Source organism: Amphiura filiformis, chromosome 3 (genome assembly GCF_039555335.1).
Source record: "Amphiura filiformis chromosome 3, Afil_fr2py, whole genome shotgun sequence".
Classification (NCBI taxonomy): Eukaryota; Metazoa; Echinodermata; class Ophiuroidea; order Amphilepidida; family Amphiuridae; genus Amphiura; species Amphiura filiformis.
Genome location: NC_092630.1, coordinates 62,933,159 through 62,956,243, shown reverse-complemented (window position 1 = coordinate 62,956,243; position 23,085 = coordinate 62,933,159). Strand labels below are relative to the sequence as shown.

At 35.3% G+C, this 23,085-nt stretch overlaps 1 protein-coding gene across 1 annotated transcript in view; it reads right to left on the bottom strand.

Moving 5' to 3' along the window:
- Positions 1-3,017: 3,017 nt before the first annotated feature.
- LOC140148914 (serine/threonine-protein kinase 10-like) overlaps positions 3,018-23,085 on the bottom strand; it is a 46,909-nt gene continuing 26,841 nt past the window's right edge. Inside the window, 14 exon segments of the mRNA XM_072171014.1 lie at positions 3,018-6,657; positions 7,305-7,418; positions 8,188-8,313; positions 8,720-8,911; positions 9,359-9,483; positions 10,091-10,223; positions 11,410-11,535; positions 12,156-12,284; positions 12,827-12,950; positions 13,566-13,696; positions 15,704-16,264; positions 16,715-16,837; positions 18,237-18,347; positions 20,376-20,457. Of these exon segments, the coding sequence (XP_072027115.1) occupies positions 6,535-6,657; positions 7,305-7,418; positions 8,188-8,313; positions 8,720-8,911; positions 9,359-9,483; positions 10,091-10,223; positions 11,410-11,535; positions 12,156-12,284; positions 12,827-12,950; positions 13,566-13,696; positions 15,704-16,264; positions 16,715-16,837; positions 18,237-18,347; positions 20,376-20,457 (2,200 nt within the window). The 3' untranslated portion in view covers positions 3,018-6,534.

The following is a 23,085-nucleotide window of genomic DNA, read 5'->3' as shown; positions in this document are numbered from 1 at the left end:
ACTGGACTTTGGAATGCTGACTTTCTTTATCTTTATACCTATTATATATATTACCAGTAACATTTATGACCCATCAATGCAAATATTTTTCACAGAAAGCTTATGAGAAACACTGCCTAAATGTGCACAATTGCTGTCATTTGGACACACACCAAAATTGCTCGAATGCACCCCAAAATACCTGTATACCACTGAACAGTCAGAGATCCCTCCCCTCCCTGGAAACCACAGCCATTCTTTCTCTGAGCCAGTCTTGCCCTGACCAGCTCAGCTACATGGTCAATGGACTTGAATGTGAACTAGGGTTAAATTACCAGTGCCTATGCTTATGCAGAATTCTGTCATTCATATTGAAAATATTCATGAAGAAATATGTCTACTGTCTCTATTTACACAAATTTCTTTATGCAGTTTGTGGTACATGGGTAATTGATCTGAATAGAGGCTACTCAATTGTGGTACAACTTCTCTGGTAAATACTCTCATGTGGAATCCATGTTGTACATCACATAGATACCAAGTTGCCATGCATGGTACATGGGAATCCTATGGATATCCCATGGACACTCAATTAGTATCATATGGACACCACATGATCATCAAAAATCACCAAAACATTCATTACATGCATGGACTTCCATGGATAATCCATGATTTTACCCTGGGTAGAATGGAATGACCTCAATACACAGAATTTGTACTAATATGTAACCTGTAATATTACCTTAATGTCAGGAACCATCATGCATGGACTGGCAACGGTGGTGATTTGGCAATCCCACATGGGCCACACCCTGCTAAAGGCAGGTCTGCGGTCCAGGGCTGCCGCAAAAAAAAATTGCCCCGTTTCGATTTTCGGCGCTGGGGTCAACAATTTCACACATTTCAGGATAAAGGGCTGCTTGAGTACAATTTGCCATGGCCATTACAAAGGCCAGTCTGCTCTGCCCCAGGTAACTATTAGTACAATAGCAGATGGTCACTGAACTGTGCCTGAGGGTTGAGGTTATCTGGATAAAAAAATCCCATAAACATTTAAATACAACTATATGTAAAATTAAAAATAACAAATTTCTATGATAATAATAATTTTAGAATCATCTAATAAATAATAATACGTAGAATCAACACATCTGTACAATAATATTTTCAGTTTGTTAAAAATTGCAGCGCTGCAAAATACTGCAGGCACTTAACAATGGCTAACCATATTTATATATCTCATAAAGTTTGAACCTTGGAAAGCCAAGTCTTAAATTAACAGTGCTTATAATAGTATTGAGAACTTATGATAATTTACCCAATGAATTGAATTGAAATTGATCATTTTAAGGCAACAATTAACTTCCGAGTTGAATGTACCTAAATTTAAGTATTTTCATCTCAGGTTAAGTAAACTATCCATACATACTTCATTTCAAGTTGGATCACACAATAATTATGGATACATTCTTTCACTTTAACTGAAGTATATCACAAACCGATTCTGGATTCTTCTAAGAAATGGTGCCACTGGGGTATATGAGCAGTTATACTGGTAGTAATTAAGATATCAATTACAGTATACAAACAAAGTAAAACCATTCGCACATATATCCCACAAGGTGCTCAAGTTGTCAATATCATATATTTTAATATTATATTACCCCATTGGTGATGTAGCACACATTTATTCAATCAACTTTGCACATCAGTGGACTTTATACCCTGTTAAGGGAATAACATGGAATGGTCAACACACAGGCAGATAACGCAAACACTTAATTTGCAAAGGGTCTCTTATACCTGTACTCATATTTTATACTTTGTGTTATAAATGATTGGTGATGCATATCATCAGCCTAATCAGATATTCACCATTCTTGATATGAATTGCAGATGCACATGATGATAATCAGGGTTTACTTAGTAAAGAAACCCTACTTAGCCGAAACATAAATACGCAATTATCATAATTAGGATGACGAAATATGCATAAAAACATGTGAGCATTCATACGGGCATGACGAAAATCACATAAGCAACATAACTGATCTCTTAGAATTATATGTGGAAATCTCTATGATCTACCTATGTCCACATGAATATATCATATGATCTTCTAGCCATGTAATATAGTCACATTCATCACAAGAAGAACATACACTAGTGTTACATGTAAAGAAATAAATGCTGTATACTTCTGCATAGATTATGTAATTCAAGATATCATCCAAGTTTCCTCCCAATCGTAATCTGTCCCTTTTCCCAATATATCAAATACACTAATATCAAAAAGCATTTTGCACATAGAAAGTTTGCCTCGACTTAGCTTGCATAAAACTTTATCCAAGACTTAAATAAGATGGCGAGACTACATACAATGTGACTTGGGAATGCTACTACAGGTTGCTGAGCATCACACACAATGCAGAGTGGATGACGGTCCTATATATCCAAGTCAGAGTCAAATAGTTCTTTCTTGTCAATGACTTCACATTATTTGAGCTTTTACTGATGTACAAAAGACCCATACCCATTACATCCCTGAATAAACAGTAGGATGTAACCAACCAAGTATATTGAAGTAATACAGTCATGTATAACAATTTACCATGTCATCTTTTCTTGAGTGTCTGCTTTCAGTCTCAAGTCTATGAAAAATATCCTTATTAGCAAAATAACTATATTGCATTTTTCTGCATTTAAAAACAAATGACGCATTAAGCCAAGTTTAAAATTATTTCAATTAATACAAGCTACGAAAAGTAAAGATATGTTGTTACATTTACTTTGATGATATCTGAAATGTCAAGGAATTCAACTGAATGTTTTATAGCAAAGATAACTATGTTATATATTAGACATATAGATTTGACAAATTGGCAATTCTTTACATTTTAGATCCACTGTGTATCATTTGCATCTCTCTTTCTGTCCTTCACACACACACTCACTCACTTTCTAATCTCTTTGTCAGTTTATGTACCTTTCATTCTCTTTTTGCTTCTCTTCCCCTAACCCCCCCACCACGCATTTACCCACTCACTCACTTTCTTCCTCTTTGTCCCTTTATATAATCGTAATCTTTCTGTATTCATAAGCAAACTACCCACAGGCATTCTTGCATTATTTTACATAGCACATTGACTATATTGAGACAAAACATTTTCCAAACTTTTAGCAATCTATAAAGTGTTATGTATTGTAATATGTGTCATGTAAAACATTCAATACTTGTGGTGGAGTGATAGAAAAAAATGACCAATGTAATGAGAATTCCTTTAAATACTGTGATATCATGCATGAATGAAGTTTTAGTATGGAGAAGCACACATGTATTAAATTATTAATTATCTGGTGCTGTTAATCAGGGACTGCCTTTTGAAAATGAGAAAAGAGCTGTAGAATGCTCTTCTGGTCTCTTCAAGAAGAGCTTTTAGAAGAGCTGTTTGCACCTGTGGCCATTAAAGCATAAAGAATTTAACTAGTCATCAAGAGGAGCTACAAATCGCTCTTGCAAATGCAACTTATGAAGAGCTGTAGAGGAGTGATTGCTCTCACTCTTCTCAAAAGGCAGTCCCTGGTTAATTAGAATGTCTTACACTGAAGTAAATATAGATTATATAAGACAAAGAGACTAAAGAGAGGAGAGAAGGAAACATGGAGAGAGGAAGTGAAGCTGACAAGTAATATGTGGGAGAAGAGACAAATTGAAAAAAAAATGGCTAAGATTAAAATTGGGACGTAAACGATCACAAAAGAGAGTAGAGGACACAAGAGAGGGGATAACGAGTGGGCGAGTAAGATGGACAGATAGGGGCTTGAAAAACAAGGTGAACAAGACAGGTGTGGGAAGATGTTATGTCCACTGAAGATGGGATGGATGCAGAAGCAGAGCAGTGGAAAGAACAAGAAAATAACATTAAATCAAATAGCATTATTATACTATTACTACTAGAGCTGCATATTTCTTTGTAATTGGCTGGTATGAATAATTCATATCCCATATACAAGGAATCTACCTACTCTAGATAACAAAAATACACGAGGCAGTAAACCACCTATGTGTGGTCTGTCCTATGTTGAAAGGCAGATAGGAAGGCAGCAAAGAAGGACAAAGACATAAACATGAAGGAAGGAAGGAAGGAAGGAAGGAAGGAAGGAAGGAAGGAAGGAAGGAAGGAAGGAAGGAAGGAAGGAAGGAAGGAAGGAAGATGGGGTAAAGAAAGGAACATGTGAGATTGTCATGATTAACATATTGCAGTATGGGTGTATTGATTCATTCATGTTGCTATCACAATACCTAGGAAATGCATGGATTCTACATGGATATCCCATATACACACCACATGGATATTACATGTACACCACATGGATATAACATGTACACACCAAATAGATATCACATGTACACAACGTGGATATCACATGTACACCACGTGGATATCACATATACACCACATGGATATCACATGTACACCACATATACGCATTACAAAGACCCTGTAATTGTAAATGTTTTACATTTTAGTCCTAGTCATCTTCTATGAATAATTATATAGAACAATTAACTAAAATACAATTAAATATAAATGAAAGTAATAAACAAAATATATGTTTAACAAATAATACAATCGGACATTTCCTCTTACTGAAGTAAGTGGTTTGCACATCTTATTTGCAGTACTCTATTTCCTCACAGGAAAAGTTGCATGGTCTACAAAGGTGTTTGCCATTGCTTATAAAAGTAAAAATGGTCAAATTAAACCTTTACCTAATTACCCTCAAATTTAAAACCAATAATGCGAAACCATCAAATGCTTGGCCGTGCAACTAATAATATAATTTAACAAAACTTTGAACAGACAACATAATTTTATGCAGCATATCATTGTCCGTCAAGTTTTTAGACAAGCTATAGGCAACAGAAGGCAAACTCAAATGAAACAATATTACAGCAAGCAAAAAAATTAAGATACCAGTTATGTTAACCCCTGTACATCCTAAACAAAAACAAATATGTCAAAATTAAAACAAGCAGCCAAAACCTGTACTCTATAGCTCCGATTTAAGACCTTATTTGTTGGAATTCAATTGGTTGAAAATTGAAACGGTGATCTAAAAGGAAAAAAAACAAAATTAAAAGTTGCACTTTTGTGTTCTAATCAATGAAAGCACAACGCTAGTTTTAACGTGCTAATCAATGGAAGCATGGCACTACATGTAGTTCTCTTGTTCAAGAACCCTTTGTGTCCAATCAATAGGGCATGCAAAGGAGCAAACTGCAACTTTTGTACTTGTATCTTCCTGGTTTTTTTGGATTGTTGTGTCTTTATTTCTTGAACGATTTCAACGAATGAGGTCTTAAATTCAAGCTAAAAGATGCAGCTATTGTCTGCTGGTTCCAATTATGACATATATGTCTTTGTTTAGGATATAAAGGGGGTGAACATAACTGGTACCTTAATTCTTTTGCTCAGTAAATGTGACACATTGACTGGTACGTGTGACACTCAGTCTGTGACACTCATATCGTTACGGTATCATGATCTACATACAATGAATCATATCACCTTGAAAACCCTCACTAGTTCTACAAATGTCACGGGGCATTGTTTGTCTGCTTCCTCAGATCAATCTGTCAGTTTTCACACCTCGCATACATCATTCACAGGCAAGTAGTGTAAAAGTTGTACACAACTGATAATGATGATACTTCCCACAATTGAATACATGATAGTCACAATATATAAATCACTTGTCATGGAATCAAACAATCTGCTTCATTCATAAATCACATGATGTCACATGTACAATCAATTTGTCATGTGTTTTCAAAAATGGATACTAAACAACAGAATTAAATAAATAGGAAGTTGCATAAACATTATCAAGTCCTTTTTTCTAGTTTTGCTGCTTGTACAAAATTTGGCTGAATAACAAATATTATGTACACAGAAATACATCTGAGGTCACATAAAAATCTGTGCAAAACGATTCACCCAGATGAAACATGTTGTGGGTATATACAATGATTTTATGTGATCAATATTTTAAGAGATCAACAACACCACAAGGGTCAAAATAAATGTTAACATGGTTATATAACAAATATCTTATGCTATGACCTTGCTCCAAAACACTTGTTCTTGTTGTTACAAATATCTGGAAGAGGTAGACTCAAATAAACTGTTACCTAAGGCTCAAGCCCACAAATATGGGCCTCTTTCAAGGATGAGATTTTCATATTACACAGATATTTTGCAACTTAAAATCATTATGAACATGATTTGAACTTGATAAAAAACAGGCACTTTGGCACCTGAAACTCACAATATACCCTACAACAAGTGGCACATGTTTGCTTCATTACTGTAGAGAACTAAAGGGATGACTGACATGGATCCGGGTAGATTTGATTGACGCATGAAAACCATCTCACAATAAGCGTAAATTCACTGCAATTTTACAAGTCCATGCATTCAGAACAGCGGTTCGAAATGTTTTGTATTTGCATCCAAAGACTAGGAAATAATTTCACATAACAAGAGGTTACTTCTTTTTACTGCAGACTGTTCCTGCCATCCATTTGTCGTGAGTTACGTTGACTCTCTGGGCCTTTATTGTAAACCTTTCTTGTTCTGACAGCTCACGAGCAAACTTTTCTTCCAATTCCTACAGGATAAAACAAGACCAATAAATTACAGTATTACAGAGAATCATCTTGAAAAAGTTAAGCGGTAATACATGAAATAAAATACATTTTTCTAACACAAGTTGCATCTTTATTCAAATATCCGAAGTATAGTCCGTCAACTCAGAAGTACAAAGTAAATAGTCCTCAGAAACTGGAGGTATGAGAATAATTATTTCAGTGCAATGCGTATGCGTAAATGCTTTATTGGCGCCAACTGCTGCACGATTTGTATGCGTTTTGGCGCACCACGCTCGTTATCGCGGCGACCCCCCTCGATGCCACAGATTTGGTTTGTACTTCTATTTTGAAGCAGTATAGTTCTGTTATGTTAAGATACTAACTATACTGCAGTCTATCTCAAACATATTAACACACCAAAAATATAAAACCCTTTACAAGAAACTGCAAAACTGCTAAGAACAGTTAAAATCATGAAAAATTAATGCCATAAAATATCCTGCCATACAGTTGATGTACTTCTTTAAATCATTCTAGTTGATATCTTGAACGTCAGTAATGGCAAGATAGAATTGGTCATCGTCCACCACGTATCAGGAGTAAGGTCAGAAGAATTTAAAAAACCTTCGAAATAGAGAGACATAAATGGAGAGATTGTGCCACCCACCTTCTTCCTAGGTCTGAGATTTTCCTTCCATCTTTTCACCTCTATTGCATGGTCATCCTCTTTCTCTTTCAATTTCAGTGTTTCTTGCTCCATCAGTTGTTTCCTTTTCTCATTCTGAATAACATAACACAACAACACATTGCAGTCTTTAACACATAACCTTTTAAATAAATTCCTTTAATAATACCTTATAATATCCAAAAATCATTGTACTCTGAAAACTGAAAAAAATATATACCAATTGCAAGCTACCAAGTGCTCAAGATGAAGACTTATTCATTGGTAAACTTAACAATAATAGTAGGTGATGTGATCAAACAAAATGCTGGCAGTCTATTGGTGTGAAGGTATTTGACCAAAGAGGATTAACTTCTTTGTATCATATTGCTTTCAGCTGCATGAAAATCATCATTGCACTGGACCCTTACTCTTGCAAAAACTTGCAAGCATATATTCAATAGAAAAAAATGCCCAACACTCGAATTTACTTGATTGTTACCGATTTATGTCATCCACAGAATATATTCCTTAGCTGGTAAGCCAGATGGCTGTTTGCAACTATATATCATTTTATATGTGTCTCACAAATGTATACTAAGTCCCTGTAGAGTTTAAGTAGCAGCACATTGTATATGCACTGCAACAACAGGATTCTATATTCTCAACTTCAAATTTGGGTGTAATTTGCCTACTTACTTGACATACTTATTATTTTATTGGTAGATATATAACTGAGCACTGAAACATTTGCCTTCAACCTGAAATCAGTTCCTCACCCTGTAATAAAACCCTTGTCAAAAAACAAAATAAGATTCCCTGATGTTGTCAAACAATTTATTGTACACTTATGCAAGTGAGATGATTATATGTCTAGTCTACTTACATGAATAGATAGTAGTTCCTGCATAACTGAGGCATTATTTTGGGCTAAATTATTTTCTGATTTCTGGTGCTTCTTTTCCTGCTTCTGCAAGTCGGATTTGTAACGATGATTCTCCTTTTCTTGGAACTGTGTAGAGATGAAATGGAAGAAAATCAATGAATACAATGGACTTTATGTTGACACTTCGTCTCACTTTACCGCCTACTGACCCAAGAATCCAGCAAATTCAAATTTGTCTAAAACATACTACACCTTTCTGGCCAAGACCCTAATGCATCTCAAATGGATATAAACATTTTGAGCTAGACTAAAACTATGGACCTCTCCATGAGACAGCAGACTCTGACATCCAATATATAATAATGCAGGAGTGAACAACTACACAATCACATCAATACACCACATATTAAACACAGTTGTCGGTACAAACAAAAAATTGGTAAATATGTGGTATGAACATTGACATTTCAGCCCAATTACTATTCAGGTACCCTTGAGTTTGACTAAATAGATATGAGCAATGATATCTTACTGTTCTCAGGAGGTCTTTTTCTTCATCTACCGTCAGTTTTTGATTCTTGATGTGAATACTCTTTCTGTACATTTGTACGCGAGTCTTGGAGTCACCACGTAGTCTCCTAGGCAACCGTTTCTTCTCTTGCGAATGTTTTAACTTCAGATCTTCTTCATCTTTCTCTTGTGCTGATTTTAGTTGTTGTCTTTCCTACCAAGTTGCAAAACACAAACATTTGTTATCGATTAGTGGCATGAACTGAACATGAACATGAGAAAGAGAAAAAGAGAACAATGGGAGCAACCTCTTCATTTCATCACTTGTCACCAGTCATTTTTATTCCAATATGAAGCTAATAAACCTACTTATTATGTTGTAACAATGGTAGGAACTAAAACAACATTAATATAAAGAAGTTGCTAACAATAAAGTTGCTCATCAATGGTCTGAACCAATTGTTCATTAATATACACTGAATTACAAAACATGTATGCACTTTTATATACCATATTCTCTGTTATTAAATCCCCCTCTAATAAACACCCTCTTTTTTTCCAACCAAACTGTTCCATAAATGCTGTCAACATACCATACAGTATCCATATTTTTGAACATCGATTGCCAATTAATACCAATGTCACAGATGCCCACACCTACCTTTTCTTGTCTTCTTAATAAATGATGCCTTTGTAAGAAGAACATATCTTTGAGCTGTCCTTTGGCTATTTGGTGCTTCTCCTTCAAGTGTCTCTCTTCCAATTCCCAGATTGCTGATTCACGAGCTGCAATGATAAGATGAGAAATTGTGTTACGAGTTGAAATCCATACACCCCTATGGAAGACATGACTTTAACCCTAACCAAACTGAAACTCACTGAAGCTCACTATGAAAAGCACTGTCCATGCATGGATTCCATGTGATGTGATGATGCAACCAGCCTGTCATATATAGCCAGGGAATTGCTGGCCGGGCTAGCGAAACCCCCGTGGGTACAGGCCGGTGATCTTGTGCATGGCAAGCGAGGGGTAGAAGGGTCGAATCCTGGGGTGCCAAGAGACTTCTTTGTTCATCTTCTCTCCTTTTTCGTTCGTTCTTTCCCTTACGATAGGCGATAGCAAAAAACTATTGGTTCGGTTAGGGTTAAACTTCCATGCAGAGAGCATGAATTTCAAATGGGGTTACCTAAACGGGTGACTCCATTTGAAATCTACACATTTTGTGTAAAATTTTGTCTAAAATAGCCCATTGAATCTGGTCATGACAAATCAATTATCTCAACAGTTGATCCATCAACATTCCATCTCATTTTATCTCCAACTTTATTCCACAATCAGAGCACCCCAGCATTGATGAGTTCAATACATGACATATGCTAAAATGAGTCTTACCTCTCATTTTCTGATGCTTGTCTAATAAGAACCTTCTTTCTAATTTTGACACCTGTAATTTATGTTGCTCAAGTATTTTGTTTACTTGCGACTCCATTTTGTTAGATTGCTTAGATAGGAAAGTTCTTTCTTCCTGAAAAATAAACAAGAAAATTGAAACATGATAAATATGAGTTGAAGACATGCAACAGGTAATATACAAATCTTTAGCAATGTATATACTAACAAATTTGGAAAATACATGCATTTTACTTAAACTTATATTTATATCTCTGCCATTGCATATATCATGTGACCTGCTACCACGAAATGAGTGTAAAGTCATAAGTTGGTAGTTTCAAGACATCCTGTACGTACCTGTACAAGCCAGTAGTATGTCCTTCGTGAATGGTCCTCTGTGCCCCCATCCACAAAGGATATACAGACATACTATTGGCTTGAACACCAATGCAGCAGCCAGGACATTTCAAAACTACCAACTTGCAGCTTTTTGCTCATTTTATGGTAGCAGGTCACAAATCATTACACATTTCTGATCGTGTCATTGTCTAGGCATACTATATTGTGCCCAAATCTATCAGACTTCAGCAGGCACTGCACTCTGATGACATGTGATCAACATTTGTTTGCAAAGATGGGGAAATTCTTTACATGATCTTCATCCCATGATAATGATACATAGGCATATGCCTGCTATGATCTTCAATGTTTGAAATTTGACAAGTTGACTTTGTTTGGACACTTTTGGATTGGATTTACCATATTGAACTGAAGTTGCAATGTGTTTCCATTGCTATTTCATGGAACTTAACCCTAGCATGCTGTATGCAGAAGAAATGTTACTCGTTCCCCTGTCTAAACATGCAAGGTAAAATGTCAAATGACAAGGATCTATTCTAGGGACCATATAAAACAAATAATGATTTTTTTTCCATTTGTGCAATGGAAAGAATATTAAGAATATTTTCATTCAGTGAAAGATGGAATGTTCCATTCAACTCAGCTGACACTCTCTTGAATGGAACATTCCATCTTTATCCTCATGAAAATATTCTTACCATTGCACTCATTAACATTTATGATTTGTATACTATTCAATAGTTATATTAGGCTGCTATGGAGAGATTAATACTACTTTCCTAGTCTGCTCACATGGTCATGGCCCAAAGCCAGTTACTTTTTTTCCAAACCTTCAAGATTTGTAATCTATTACAATAGTTCTACAAAGGCTTCCCACAATCTTACTGTCGCTCCAAATCAATTCAATTATATTGCATCCCTCTTCTCCCTCCACAGAAAAAATAAGTACTGTATTTTACCTGCTGCTGTTTCACTTCAAATTCTTCCTTCTTTCGTCGTAAATCTTCTTTGTTTGCTGCCTTCACTGTTTTCATCTCTTTTGCCTCTCTCTTCTGTCGTTCTTTGAACGTCTTCAAATCTTTATCCTATAAAACACCCAATAAATGTTTTTGTTTTACATACTATCACATAAATTATTTGCGAGTCAAGACGAACAAAATCACTAGCATTTTACTATAATATCAAGAACATAACTTAGTCACAGAATCGTTGACTTGGTACATGTATATTAAAATATTAGAATTTCTGCATTGTATTTCATCAAAATTACCTGTTTGGTCTTACAGAATTACGTAATTTGAATTTATGAAAAAAAAAATCTTGTTTAGACTTGAATAATTTTTTCAATCTTACTTTGACTCTCAATCTTGGAAATAAAATTCAAGAACAGGACTTTGATATTTAATGAACCAAGGTTACAGCAATAATAATCGGATTAGGATTTCATTAAAATATATAAAATAATAAATATATAAATAAATAAATGGCTATTTCCTGGAATAAATTAGTCTGTGGCGACTAGATTTTACATGGAAACCAGTGGCTTTTCCTGATTCTATAGGAGCTTAATAGTCCCTGGCTCCTGCTTATTTCAAAGCATGGTCCTCTGGATCTATATTTAGAGATGAAACTTAGGCCGAAACAAATCTTGATAATGAAGATCAAGATGTAAATTATATTACTGTAATAATAAGGAGACACTAACCTGTTCCATTTTGAGTTTCTTGACAGCTCCTTTGAGTTCAGCATTCTGACCCAACTCAAGTTTTTCTACTTCATGTTTCTGTTGTCTGTTCAACATATCTACGTCATTGTCACATTTCTTGATTAACGCCTGTGAAAGGAATTGATTTATGTTAGTTCAGAAATTTCAAACAGGAGAAAGACCCCTGACGGAAGATTTCACACATTAAAATTTATGTTAACTTAACACTGGGAAACATGAATAATATTATAATCATGGGAGTGGTCCCACAAGTATTTTCAGCTTGGGTCAATTCGGTAAATTATCTCAAAATAAGCACAATGAGCCACAAAATTCATACTTATTGTTATTATTTTCTCTATTTTTTCTTTAAAATGTCTGGCCAAATTTTCTCAGCTTACTGAGCCAATTGAGTGCCATAGCCATGCCATATGGCACTCAATAGAGTACCATAGCCATAATGTAACCCATTATTCATGCTGTCATATCAAGCACAGAGTAGATACTATAGGCCTATATGTTATGGGATTTGAATAAATACATTGCCACAAATATCACTTCCCAATAGTTTGATAGTAAATATAACATGTCACAATGGAAGATTATCCCATCATGGTCATTACTTCGCAGGAAACTTATATGTCATAATACTAACCAAACAAGTAACAAACCTGTTTTTCGTTGTCATGTGTCCTCTCCAGCTGATCCATTTGCTGCAAGATCTTTGAGGCTAGTTTATTGGCTTCTTTCAGTTCACCTTTGTGTATTCTTCTCAACTCTCTCATCTCAATTTTCCTGTGATTCAAAACAATTACACACATCATAACATAAACCATTATCAACTTATAAAAAACATTTGAAATGATAAAATCAATTGAAGTTAATTTTATTTTATGTGATTTAAAGATGGGTGGTCAGCTATTTTCATATTGCGTTTTGTACCACACATTGAGGCCTGTACCAAAATAATCTGATTCCCATGCTTTGAGTTCAATTGCACAAACAGCTTTGATATTCATAACATCTCTACAGAACATTCCAGGCCTAAAATTTCATTTTTGATACAATAAAGAGGGGGATGAGACTGTCTATCTGGTCACGCCCTTTTAATTCTATTCATTTCATTCTTTTCTGTTTCATAATACAAATCCATATGATCAAAGATCTCAGTTGGTTGGAAGATTTTTCTCTCAGAATTGACATTAAAATATTCAGAATAGCTTTAGAGCCAGCTATGCTAATGAAACAAACAATTTCTATGCCTTATCATGGCTTCTGTTGTTTTACATTCATAATAGCTGCCTATGCTTGCCTATAAACAGCATAAATTTATGACTGTTCAAAGCTCATCTGAGATAGCAAATTAACACTTGGTCAGACAAGAACATACTTCTAATAGAAACTACCAACCTTTCAAGATGTTGTTTCTTGACCTGATCTTCAACTCCTTCCTGGACCACCTTCTTTGTTGTGATCTTGACCTCCTTGCCATCCAATAAAAACCTCCTTGTTTTCTTTAATGTCTTATAATGTGGTTTCTCCTGTGATAAGATTAAGATGGATACCATTATTATACTGGTTGGGATTCATAACTTCAGTATCTAACTCATCCCAATAACTTCACACTCATTATCTAATGGACACTGTCCATTTTGTGTTTGAAGACTGTACCAAAATTCTTCAGCATAATGCAGTCATTACACCACTTGAGGGCTGATGTAATTAGGCTTTATGACAGAGGAGTGTATTATACTAGGCTCACCAAGCTAAGACAAACCACAATACAGCTCTTTCAGTATACTATTATTTGTCAAGCCACTGGAATAACTGAAGAAGTTTGACACAGGCAATTAGTAAGTGTCTGTTTACAAACTAGTTGCTGGTCTTACCTAAGTACTCTGGAAAGATTATGCAGACATTTTGAAATAAAACACACTATATACCACAAGTAATATAATGAATGATCATTTGCCTGTCTTTGTCATGTTTTATAACAAGTTTTACTAAATATTTTTGGCAGTATTTTAATCCATCAAAAACATACTACTTGTTTTGAAAAAAAAATGTGCATCTGCGGCAACGTTTTTGTAAAGCAAGCATGTGCAAATATGAATTTATGTTATTCAGCCAAAAGTGCAGGATTATGCTTGCTTGATTTACCCCATTCAACTACTTGGGTGAGAAACTAATAATTTGGCAAGCTGCCAAGTGGCCCACTAAAAACCTCATATTTGTCTTTAAATTAGTAAGGTACCAATTTTTTGCATCTTTAAAAAAAATTCCTGTAGTTTACAATATAGGCATCTTGTGAATGAATGCAACAGCAAATGTACTAGTACTAGGCATAACCTTTGGTATGGATGAATATCACATTAATTTTTGTCAATAACTCTGTCATCACAAATTCCTCAATCTGACATTACCTGTCACATGACCATTATCACATATCATACTTTCATTTGCTGAGCCTATTCTAAACTCGATTGTATTTTACTTGTAGTTGATAGTTAAAATCAGTTTGTTTGATCAGTAGTTCCTTACCAAGTCAACTGACATTACCAAATGATTTAAACTAATCCACAATTTCATTTCTTTAGCAAAATTCAAAGGCAACTGTCACTTATTCATACAGATTTACTGGGTAATGGGTTCTAATCACAGATTTAAATAAATGGAGGTAGGATCCTGTACATTATGCTTTCCTCAATACCATCACATCAAGTCTGTCTGTCCTTACTGCTTGGAATCAAGCACAGTGTAAAGGAGTAATGGAATCAACACAATATCACTTGTACCAATGGAAACATACGCAGGTAAAAAGTAGTTATAGTAAATTGCTGTATTCCTTTTACAGGAGCAAACTTTTATGTTGTATAGCCAATGTGTTAAACGCATAGCCACTGTGTTAAATGCACTTGTCTCTGATTGGCTGCTGATGCTATCTGCAGTTGTCGAGTCAATCCTACATGGTGTTATAGTGCATAGTAATGCAACAAGAGTACAATGAGTATGCTTAATCTGTAAAAGGAACTAGTTTATATGCAAAATATCATAACTGTATTTTGATTGATTTTCAGATCTCATCACCTTCAATCCATTTTTGTTGTTGAGGGGAAGATGGTATGTAAAGGGTTTCCTATACTCATTATTTAAATCTGTGATATAATCATATTCATTCATGCTAGTAGGGCTATGTCAAGGAAAATGAAAATGTGACAATGTGTAGCAAATCAAATCAAAACAGATGACAAGGAGGATATGAACAAACAAAAAATGTGCATAGTTCATTCAGCAAACTCAAATCTATCTATATAACAATAAATTAAGAAAATAAAGAAAAGAAATTATAGGAAACTTGGAAGATCAAAAAAGAAAAAAAACTAACAACATGCAGCTGAGTGGTGAAAAAGTATCCAAGCAAATTCATGAACATCACATGGGAAAGATCAAATTAACATGGAACATGCTACTGAGTAAAAGGAAATCAAGGCAGCAGGCAGTAGGCATTCAGGCAAGATGGTGCAGGCTATAACAACAGTCAACCTAACCTCATGATCACTCTTTCTCTTCCGGTCACTTTCTGATGACATACTAGTATCTAAGCTCTCCAAGCTGTCCACCGTTCTTACACTGCCCGTCTCTGAAAACTGATCTGTGGTGGAGCCTCTACTCGCTACACTTCCTCCTTTGCTGCTTGCATCTAAGAGCACTGGAATGTGAACGTCGCTAGGTGGCGCTGATCTTCGTTCAGCAACCATGCCGTTGGCTGGTTTATCAGTTGCTTGCTTATCATGACCTGAAATCTGTTGTTGATTAGTAGTTGTTTGATTATTGGAAGCGGAAGAAGCATTTGATACTTCATTGGATTTATCAGTCTCTACAGACTCCCCAGTTGGGGTTGATACTGTTTGCTCCTCATTGGACAATTCCTGAGTACCTACAGGGGTTTCTGAATCTTCCCTTTGTGAGGAATCAGATGTGTCCTCGTTTGTGACACGTACCGTGATTTCTTCTGGTTTCAGCCGGTTGTTAGATGGCGTTGACAAGCTGCTGATATTTAGATCTGAGATATCACTTCCATTGAGGCTGGCCTCAGATGGTTTTCTTAGCTGTGAATATAAGCAAACAAAGGCATCATTATCGTCATTAAGAGCAACACAAAATGGTAGACTCACCCACCACTATGTTAAAAGCGAGACCCAAGACAGGTGAATAGAAACAGTAATACAAGCAATGAAGATAATGAAATCTCACATTCATTCCAAAATAAATGATTCTTGAATTTAAGCACGTAAGCAAATAACTATTTGCAGCTCATCATTGATTGTACTTACTTTACAGGGATAGGTTGCTGGATGTACATTCAGTCTATAATCATTGAATATCCACTATTACAGTCAGTATAAAATTATTGAATATCCACTATAAATCAATTTTATCAAAACTTCATAAGCTCAAATACCAGCTAGAAAAGCTGGTAAAAGTAAATAGAGTATCCAAATAGAATACAGCTATCATACAGGCACTATAAATGTAGGATATTCACTACATGGTCATACCTTATCTTGATGAGGTGTGTGATTATGTGTGATAGTTGGAAGCAGTTCTGTTGGTGTTGAGGGTGTAGTCACTGATGACATAGAATCCTCACCATCATGGCTATCAGTACTTTGTTGGTCAACCTGAAGGCAAACAAAACAAAACAAAGATGTTCTGACCTTATCACACAAAAATCAAATCCAGTTCTCTGAAGGAAACCTGGCACAGAATATTCAATATATAACAAAACACAATTTGTAACTATTCAATTTGTAACTTCCTCTTTTTATGACATTTATCAATAGATATCACCGAAAAAAAACCAAAATTCCAGTTCATTCAGATTTTGCGTTAGTGAGTTATGCATGATTATGTGTATTATACTGCTCCATAGGCCACTGTTGTAATTTCGCTTCTGGTACACAGAACGAAATTCAAATATGATGATATTTTTGCTAAACAAATTAATCTGCAAAAAATATTTTTGGTACATAAACATAATGTAGCCCGAGGTTTCCAGTGGTATAAAAATCTCAACTTTTTTAGAGAAAAGTGGGGGTATGAGGCTGTGGATCACGAAATGCCATTTTAAATATTGTGGCTAATATCGTGGCTAACAAAATGTTGTTTTTGAGAAAAAAAATAAACAAAAGCTTCAAATTAGGTTCAACAATACATTTTATACACCACATTTACTGCATGAATTGAAGTTGTGTTTTGTATGAGGCTAATGAAAGTCGATGTTAAGTTTATCATAACATTTTTTTCAAACCATAATGAGGCAACTATTTCATTATTTTCCAGCATTTCATTATTTACAAAATAGCTGCCATTTCATCAAAACTTAGTGTACCATATACCCTCCAATATTCTGTTAAAACACAACCCTAATCAACGTAATAGATGGGCCTGTACAAGTTTGTATTAAAATATTTTCATCCAGGTATTTAGGCCTACAGGCTATACCAGCTCTCTTACAAGTAAAAAGGCCATAAATTGTTAAATGACTAACCACAAATTGGTCCCAAAGCAACCCTCTTTGGGGTAATAGCAAATTATAGTTCAACTCGACGACAGAATCTTGTTTTTAGTTCTATTTTATATTGAATAGGTTGATTTATCATTGGCATTTGTGTCCATTAGAAACTAATTTTGTACAAATTACAAAATGAATTGTTTGGGGATTTTGACATCACAAACACGGCCGAAAAATCTATCGCGGGCGGGTTACGATAAACATAACATTAACTTTCATTAACCTTAGACTTGGTCTTTACACATTACACACCACCTGTAACAACTCAGATGCATTTTGTCAGTCCAACGGATTCAATACAAATGCGTAATTAACCTTTTTGAATCATTTTACAGCCATAATTCAACAAAAATACTTTCAAGTTGGACTTATCCCTTTGATAAACACATGTTTTCTGATATTGTTGTCATTACTAGACAAAATGAAACAATCCTTTTATGAAACATCTCTCAAAAATAAATTTCTGTGTTACTATTACATTAATATCACATGATAGGATAACTTACTGGGATTTCATCTGGTAGTGCATCTTCAAGTTCTTCAAACACCTCAGCTTTGGCTTCTGATACTAAGTCTTTCACTGGTTTGTTGTTAATTTCACCAGTCATCCATGGATGCTGTGTGAAGAAAGTTAAGCAGAAACAATCAGTTTGTCTTTTGCTTTTGTTTGCTTGCTTTTAAAAGTTGATGATGAGTCAAGTGACTCTGATTTGATCTGCCGCAGGCAATTAAGATCTCCATGCAGCAGAATATTGGCTGAAGTGTGCTGGTACTTAGGTGTAGCGCACATTAAATCACCGACATTTAAGACTAGACTTAAGGGGCATGATGGTATGATGGGTGTCGGTGATCATTTTGGTACTTGATGGAAGGAATGATGTTGCCAATCTATAAGTGCTCCTTTGAACTGCTACAAAAACAGTTGCAAATATTGAATACCACATTACAGATTTTTATATTTTGCAAACAACAAGAAGTTTATCAGCAACAAAAGGAAATAAATAATACAGGACATGGTCTCACTTGGCATTTGATAAATGCATCAATTCTTGGCACCATAGCATTCAAATATTATATAATACTTCATGTGTATATAATTTTCAGTTGAAAAAAAATCAAGTTTTTCTAAAACTACATAATCTGGTTAGAAAGAGTGCACTGAAACCAGATTTGATTTCACTTCCTACTCAACTGAATATATTAATTGATCTAAAAGACACATGCTGTTTCTTTTTTAAATTTTTTTAATTGGAGTGTTTACTAGGTTTGTAAGCAATTCATACAGGCTAAATCAAAATAATTGGTATTCATCAGTGTTTGATGTTTATTAATAAGACTACCTCTTCAATATGCAACATTGGATCCTCTTGAAATGCCTACGATTCAGTTTTATGACCTTTTATAACATTCATCTAAATAAGTTGTATTTTGACGTGACAGTCTTATCCATAGTCACTGGAAACTGATGGGTACCAATCATTTTGATACAGCCTGTATACATGTGTGTGCTTGTAAACACCATCAATTGAGGATACACACATATGAGAAATCTATACACATGAACCGCAGAAGTTCATGCTTCCTACTAGATTGAAAGTAAAAACAACACATTATAAACAACATTCACAGTTGGAGGTAAAGGGAAAGTACTAACTCTTGTTGTGAATAAAATTCACATGTGTGTGTCTACGGCAAGACGATTAAGTGAGTATTACATGTACTGTCTGTGCTTGCCAGAGATTACACCTATACTTGTGCAAATGTCTGGGGTGTGTATATGTGTGGGCTTGTAAACATCACCAATCAGGGACATTTTCTGTTCTATGACAGATAACCGTGGACAACTGTCAACCAGGGACATCCCCTATAGTAGAGGATACTACATACACCCTACCCATAGAAAAGCTCAAAATGTGATAAAAACAACTGGGACATTAACCCCCCTTATGGGCTCAATAACGCCAACCCCTCATGGGATTAGTACCCATTTGGATAGGAAAAAAAAGAAGTGTGTGTATAAAATGTTTGCGGTTATACAGACAATAAAATGTGTGTGTCCGTGATTGTCATTTGTATGTCCTCGATTGTAGCACAAAACAAGTGGGGTGTTTGTGCATGTGATCCTAAAACAATTTCACCTTAGCAGTGCACATAAAAATGTAAAAATAAACAAATTTGAACACATTCTATTTTAGGTATGTGTGATTGACAAGACAGGTAACTATGATGTACATTGAACATCCCCATTACACATGCCAATGTCAGGTGGGCTATACTGGTTACACCACTAACGTAATTAAGACAATAATGCCTGCTACTACAGTTACCGCCCATGCACTATTTTCTCTAGGGGAAGTTAAACATTAATACAGATCACACACAGATTACTAATTAAGTGCTTCCATTCATTATATGATATGAAATAATATGGACATTTGGCCATGGAATAGTTGACAATATGGTTTGTGTTTTGGACCACATGAATTACTTAAGGACAAAGCAGGACAAAGCTGCAAATTGTTCAATGTGGCCATTTTGACATGCTATTTATAATAATTTTATGGGAAAAGATTGATCTGGATTGACAAAAAATCACCAGTATTACCTAGAATTAGCCAGATATACCTAGGAATGTTAGTACTTACTTGCAGTAAATCTGCTGCACTGGGTCTTGTCTCTGGATTCTTGTCAAGGCACAATTTTAAGAATGAGTTGAAATCACTTGACCTGAATAGAAAATAAAAATAAACAAACAAAATTTGTTAAAAAGGGTATAAATTGACAATAACAATCCTAAACAATGTGTTTCATTATGATGATTTCACCTTAACATATGGTTGAGAAATATCTAACTCAGGAGTATCAGGAGTATGTGTACCCCAAAACTATCATATTTTTAAAATGTAAATCCAAATTTAAACTTTAAATTGAGGAAGAGCAGCATGACACACTGGTTAGTTTTCAAATGCCTCTGGTGTGAGAGGTCCCTGGTTTAATATCTCTGCTGGTAAAAAAAAATCATATCTTAATCCACTCTCTCTGTGGCTCATCTGGAAAAGGTGGGGCATATATGACCCATGAATTCATGATAAAGACCTTGTTACAGCCAGTTCCGATCAGGGTAGAGCCCAATTGTTGGCTAAACTTGTCTGTCCTGTAAAAATGCTCTGCCCATTATCTACGGTGGCCCCCCTTCACCAGGTCACTTAGTGTGAGTGAAGTTTTCTCAGTGTCACTTCCCCAATTTCAGCTGTTAATAATGCACAGATGTTTGTCGCTAACAAAAACACAATTCATGATTTACAGAATTTTGTTTTTCTTCTTGCTCTTCTATAACTCACAGTAGCTATACATTGTAGTTTGATGTTTTTTCTTACTCTTCCATAAAACAAGACGCTGACTGATCCATTATGTTATTATCCTAATGTTATCTCAAATAGTAGTCCAATGGGATTGGTACTGGTCAAATTTGGTTCCAAAGACAAATATGATGTCCGCTAGACCGTATCACAAACATTCACATCACTAGCATTTCAGCTACAAATATTGTAAGCCTGAGAGATTTGCACCAGAGGCAAGCCTCACTCACATTAGCTGCTAGACCATATCATTCACACCATTTAGCTGCATATGGTTCAAATACATCACACAGACAGAATGTTCACAGTCTGATCAAGGGTATTACCATTTCTTTATGCACACACTTGCCTAAGGTATCCTATCATCAGGCATTTTCCAGTTGGTTACAATTCTCAGTCTGACTATGAGGAAGCTATTACCACTCTGCAGGCTATATTCTGCTCTCCAGGGCTGCAAGCCTGCACAATGCAACATTACTTGCCTGGCTCACTGGCTCTAATTCACTCTTATCATGATGTATATTTATTGATGACTCTCTAAGTTAACTACAGGCAGCTAGTGCTAGTCTACACGCACAGTCTGGGATGACATCCCTGGTTTACCATTATGTCTTAGCGCTTCTCCAGGAGGGCCACAACAATCCAGATGAACCGGATCTTAATCAGTTTTGAGGGCCCCATATCACAGATTCCAGACATTGCAATAACTATGTAAAAGGCAATCAATACTTCAGTCACATTCATATGATAAAAAGTTACATCATATATATTTGCTTGTTCACTCTTTTTTGTGGTTGAGGCAGTATTAAAATATCAATCTATCAAAATACTTTAATGTGTGTAATTGTAACAATTGCCAGCTTTGTTTGCTTGTACATGTACACACATTGTGCTACTCATTTATATTGTAATAAATTGCATTTATCTGCCATAGCAACATGTCTCTGAAGCCTCTTTGTAATCAGCAGAGGTAATTTATGATATGCCACAGGAATTTTCATAATTGTTATTTTTCATTCATCCCGTGTAACATGCTTTTGTATGATTATCATTTGACTATATTGCACATACATCAGTTTCAAATTTCTAAAGTATCATGTTGTTCATGAATGCAACATATCGACAAACTATGACAAATTCTCTAAAATCATAATGACGATTGGCTTTTAGGCATGAAACTCAGAGTAACAACTACCTATTATGGAAGGTCTGTTCTTTGAATTTTTAATGCTAATGATCTCTATTAGAACTTGAACCCATGACTTCTCTGATCCTTCTTATATTAGTTATGGTAATTGTTGAAAGTATAAATTGGTTTTCCAAGGCATACTCTTGAGATGATAGAAGCAGGGTACCGGTAGCACTAGACTCTACTACTTAGTGGTTTAAGAAGGGGTCTCTTTACTACATGAGAAGTTAAATTTTAGGGGTTCAAGTGGTAAAACCTGTGAATCCTAAACCCTCAAAAGCAGGTTAGCACCAATCCCAGCTAGAAACCCACAATTTCTTTTCATAATAATCTCACCTTTCTATCAGGCACACTTGCAAATCAATCTTCGATATGATATCACTTTTGAATCCAACTGCTTTGCCTTTGCAAGCCAATCCCATTCCAAGAAATACACCACCGGCATACAACTGGACAATCATGTTTAATTCCTTTTAATATTTCTCCCAGTGGAATCACCGGGATGACAATGACATTGAATAAACCCACCATTGTCTAAGAATCCATATCACATTCACCTGGTCCCATGCTGCTACTAACAGACAGTTATCCAACTAACTTGTGTTGTGGTTTTATATACTACACCTATATATGTCCCCAGTGGCTGATCACGACTTTGAAGTTAATTTTGTGAACAGCACAACCTAACATGGCATAGTTCAGTATACATGCATCTATATTTAACAGAAGACATGATGTTTAAGTACTCTATGTTGGGTAACACTTTAATAGCTTCTACCTGAGATTAGTTAGTCTTTGTTGTAGTAA